The 5272-nt window shown below is 39.4% G+C and overlaps 1 protein-coding gene across 1 annotated transcript; it reads left to right on the forward strand.

The window, feature by feature from the left end:
* The first annotated feature begins 421 nt into the window (after positions 1 to 421).
* Positions 422 to 4912, forward strand: VPS11 (vacuolar protein sorting 11). Its single transcript, XM_078301624.1, has 5 exons — positions 422 to 747; positions 1048 to 1221; positions 1305 to 1619; positions 2167 to 3909; positions 4281 to 4912. Exons 1-5 carry the CDS (start codon positions 526 to 528, stop codon positions 4635 to 4637), a joined length of 2811 nt encoding a protein of 936 aa, XP_078157750.1. The 5' UTR covers positions 422 to 525; the 3' UTR covers positions 4638 to 4912.
* The last annotated feature ends 360 nt before the right edge of the window (positions 4913 to 5272 follow it).

Genomic DNA, 5272 nt, shown 5'->3' on the forward strand with positions numbered 1-5272 from the left:
TGAAAAAACTAAGTTATTTTTTTTTAATTTTAAAAGTTTAAAGTTAAATAGAAGTTCAAAGGTTTAAAAGTAAAAAATAGATTATTCTAATCAATCAAATATAAGTTTAAATTTAAATTAAAAAAAAAGGAGATATGATTAATAAAAAAATGAGAATACTTATTTATTTTTAATAAACAATTTTTATATTTTATTGAGAAAGCTAAATATTTACAAATTTTTATTTGGTATAACAATAATGACCCCAAACATAAAATGAGAAAATGAAATGTGGGCCTCGGTCTCTGAAAAAAAAAATTGATGCTCACCATCACCAATGATGTGAAAACACGCGCGTCGGACACTCGGACTCGGGACAGCCTACCGGTTCGATCAGATGAACCCAACCAAAGCCGTACAAATCTTCGCGCCGAACCGGAACCACGATAAACCGCCGAAGGAAAACCCAGAAGCGACAAACGGAGTTCTGTTTATTTTCTCTCTTTTTTTCTCTCCGACGGAGAGAAACAGATCGGAAAGAACAAGATGTATCAGTGGCGCAAGTTCGAGTTCTTCGAGGAGAAGTCCGGTGGGAAGGCCGCGATCCCCGCCGAGATCACGGGAAGGATCCAGTGCTGCTCCAGCGGTAGAGGCAAGATCGCTATTGGTTGCGACGATGGTACTGTCGGTCTCATTGATCGTAGCTTTAAGCTCTCAAGCGCGTTTCAGGCGCACTCCTCCGCCGTCCTCTTTCTCCAGCAGCTGAAGGTCGGTTTTCTATGATAAATCGAATTAGAAAATAAAATTTTGATCAATTGAACCAACGTGAAATTCGAGTGCTGATGACTGTTTTAGTCAAACCACTGGTAATTACTGTAGTTTTACTATTCTGGCTTAATTATGGTGATTGACGATTAGTATTATCGGCTTCCCTGTAACAAAGTTCTACTAGGATTAACTGATGTTATGACTTTGGTTTGATTTGAGATGAGGAACTCAAGGGGTCAATTTCAACTTAAATAGCTTTTTTCTTACCCTCTTTCAATTTCACTCTCCTTTTATAATCAGCAAAAAAATATCCTCGTCACTGTTGGAGACGACAAGCAGCCTTCTTCCCAACAGTCTTCTATTTGTCTTAAGGTCTTCGACCTAGACAAAGTGCAAGAGGAGGGTTCAAGCTCAAGCACTCCATTCTGTGTCCAGATTTTACGCATCTTTACTAGTCAATTTCCTGAAGCAAAGGTACTTACAAAAACAAGGTATTTTAATTTATCAAAGAGGACTAACTACATTTATTAGAATTAAGCAGTTCTTCATTTGTACAGATCACGTCATTTCTAGTTCTCGAAGAGGCACCGCCAATAATACAAATAGCAATCGGCCTTGACTCGGGATCCGTCTACTGCATCAAAGGTGACATTGCACGTGAACGTATAACACGCTTCAAGCTTCAAGTCGAGGCTGACAATGCTGGTCCAGTCACCGGCCTCGGCTTCAAAGCCGAGGGAAGATCACTCCTTCTCTTTGTTGTTACCCCCACTTCTGTCAACTTATTCAACTTAAGTGATCAGCCACCAAGGCGGCAGATCCTTGATCAGATTGGTAGTGAAGCTAATGCTGTTGCGATGAGTGATCGACAGGTAATTATGATATTACATCTTTCTTAGGCTATGGCCTGCGTTTTTGGATTGAAAGTTTACATTATCAGATGTAAACTATAAGGGATTTGCATTGAAAGTTTACATTACCAGATTCCAGTTTTCTAGTCAAGATAGGTGTTGGCAGCTGCCACTTTCTCTTGTTATTATCAATTTGTCTGTCTTTTTTTATTTTTTATTTTACTTGTGGCTTTCTGTTTGAATTAGGATATGTGATTTGAGGTCAGTTCTGGTCAGTTTGCATTTAAAGTCAGGTTCAGTACTGCTATGAGCTGGACAGCTTGTACTGTTTTATAATTCTTGAGCTCTGCATAAGTACTTTTTGTTACAACCACAGAAAGTTGTAAACAAAGTGGAAAATTTGAGAACAGCTCTAGCGATTTTGGCTAATTACCTTATTTACTCAAGAAAGACTTCGGATCACGTGATATTAAGATGGAATGGTAATACATCAAATGCATAATTACACATATTGTGGATCTGTGATTTTTGTTCATAGAAATTTCTTTGTTTCAACTTTCTCAAACAGGATCTGATCTTAGGACGACCAGAAGCAGTCTATTTCTATGAAACTGACGGGAGAGGTCCATGCTGGGCCTTTGACGGAGAGAAAAGGTTCCTTGGCTGGTTTCGTGGCTACTTGCTCTCTGTCATTGGAGATCAGAGAAACAGCAGCAAAAACACGCTCAATATCTATGACCTAAAAAACCGGTTAATTGCCAACAGCATGGCTGTAGGTGAGGTGTCCTACATGCTATGTGAGTGGGGCTATATCCTCCTCATCATGACTGACAAAAAGGTGCTTTGCATAGGGGAGAAAGATATGGAGAGCAAACTTGACATGCTGTTCAAGAAGAACTTGTACACTGTTGCTATAAACCTGGTGCAGAGTCAACAAGCTGATGCTGCAGCTACGGCTGAGGTTTTGCGCAAGTATGGTGACCACTTGTACAGCAAACAAGAGTATGATGAAGCCATGTCACAGTATATCCACACTATTGGTCATCTAGAACCCTCGTATGTCATCCAAAAGTTCCTGGATGCACAGCGCATCTATAATCTCACAAACTACCTAGAAAAACTGCATGATCAGGGGTTAGCCTCTAAAGACCACACAACACTTCTTCTTAACTGTTATACCAAATTGAAGGATGTTGACAAATTGAACCAATTTATCAAGGATGGAGATGGTGGTGCCGAGCACAAGTTTGATGTGGAGACTGCTATTAGGGTTTGCCGTGCAGCCGGTTATCATGAACATGCCATGTTTGTGGCTAAAAAGTCTGGTAGGCATGAGTTGTACCTTAAAATTTTAGTCGAGGATCTTGGCAGGTATGATGAGGCCTTACAGTATATATCAAGTCTTGAACCAAATCAAGCTGGTATGACTGTCAAAGAATATGGAAAGATTCTCGTAGAACATAGAGCAGCACAAACTGTTGATATACTGTTGAAACTGTGCACTAGAGATGCTGTTTTGAATAATGGTGATGCTAATGATGAGTCTATTATTATTCTTCCTTCGCCAATGGACTTTGTTAAGATATTTGTGCATTACCCACAGTACCTCATGGAGTTCCTGGAGAAATACACTGGTAAGGTCAAGGATTCACCGGCTCAAGAAGAGATACACAATACCCTTTTGGAGCTTTATTTTTCAAATGACTTTAGCTTTCCTTCTATGTCACAAGAAAATGGCCTTTCTAATGGGTATAAAGATAGTGTTAGTAAAGAGAGTTTAACTAGTGAGAACAATGGTATGAAAAAAGATCCAAACCGAATTGAGAGGCAGGGGAAAGGGCTTAACCTGCTCAAGTCAGCATGGACCACTGAAATGGAACATCCCATGTATGATGTTGACCTCGCGCTTATTCTGTGTGAGATGAATGGTTTTAAAGATGGCCTTTTGTTTCTCTATGAGAAAATGAAGCTATACAAAGAGGTGATAAGCTGTTACATGCAAACACATGACCATAGAGGGCTGATTGCATGCTGCAAAAAGCTCAGTGACTCGTCTCAAGGCGGGGATCCCTCTCTCTGGGCCGATTTGTTGAAATACTTTGGTGAATTAGGTGAAGACTGCTCAAAAGAAGTGAAGGAGGTTCTGACTTATGTTGAGAAAGATGATATCTTGCCTCCCATTGTTGTCCTTCAGACTCTGTCAAAGAACCCGTGCCTGACGCTTTCAGTCGTAAAGGATTACATAGCTAGAAAGCTTGAACAGGAATCTAAGCTGATCGAAGAGGATAGGAGTGCTATTGACAAGTACAAGGTTAGTTCCACTGTTTCTAATTAAGGCAGTAGGTAGCATTTATAAACCTGCCTAGTATGTTGCCAGGCCAGAATTGTACTGTTCCTCATAAGCTTCTGGTTTACACAATTAGCCTCTCAACTCTCAAGTAACTCCAAATTTATCTTCATTAACTCCAAATCTAACCTAATTTATCCTCATCTACCATCAATTTAACCTAATTTGTTCTCATGTACCATCAATTGTAAACTAACATGAACAAGCCAATAAAGAAAACTCAACCAAAGATACAAGTATTGAGTTAATGTGGGTCAAAGTAGTCAACCCGGGGATATAATACACACCATACAGCCATAGCACTATGCTAAACATTTGCTCTTTCATGTATCCAGGAAGAGACCGACTTGATGAGAAGAGAGATTGATGATCTGAAAACAAATGCGAAGATCTTCCAGCTGAGCAAGTGCACTGCTTGTACATTCACCCTTGACCTCCCCGCAGTGCACTTCATGTGCATGCACTCGTTCCACTTACACTGCCTTGGGGACAATGAGAAGGAGTGCCCTGAATGTGCTCCTGAGTACCGTGCCGTTTTGGATGCCAAGCAGAAATTGGAGCAGAATGCCAGAGACCACGATTTGTTTTTCAGACAGCTCAAGGGGTCCAAAGACGGGTTCTCTGTCATTGCAGAGTACTTCAGTAAAGGTATTGTAAGTAAAACGGCTGTTCCACCGGGTGATAACATATGATTAGGGAGTTTACGTGATTGGGCATTTCTTGCTTTAGTATTTTATGGGAGAAATTTGATGGAATTTTTTGTTGCAGCCTGTATGTTGTTGTTCATCACAATTCTTTTTTCTTTTTTTTTGTGAATATGAACATGTTTGTTTTGTGGGTTTTTTTTATATATTTTTTATTTAATAATTGTTGTGATTACATTTTGTTGCATTTTTGTAATAGGTGCCAAGGTTTTTATAATTTAACAACTAAATAGAGCGTGCAGAAATTTAGCTGATCTGTTCTTAAACACGTGTTAATATTTTTTCTTCAAACATCTTTGGATATTGACGCCATTAGTTACATTTTTTTTGGAACTGGAGGTGAATGCTGTTTGTTGCTGGATTTTGTTGTTGCAGTTGCTTATCTTCTCCGAAAAGGGAAAGAAAATGGAAGTCGTGTTCTGTGCGTTCGGCTTTTGAATCAGGGAAAATTTATTAGTGCCCCATTGTATGTGGATTGTCTTTAGCATTCTTTTTGTAAAGCCCGTGATGGAGATTTGCATTTTATTCACCGATAAATGTTATTGTGAGGGTGTAGCATAATGCAGAGTTAGAGCGAAACTTGAAAACTGCTTTTGAGGAATCAAATCAATTGGGCACATAGT

Source organism: Carex rostrata, chromosome 1 (assembly GCF_964058835.1).
Source record: "Carex rostrata chromosome 1, lpCarRost1.2, whole genome shotgun sequence".
Classification (NCBI taxonomy): domain Eukaryota; kingdom Viridiplantae; phylum Streptophyta; class Magnoliopsida; order Poales; family Cyperaceae; genus Carex; species Carex rostrata.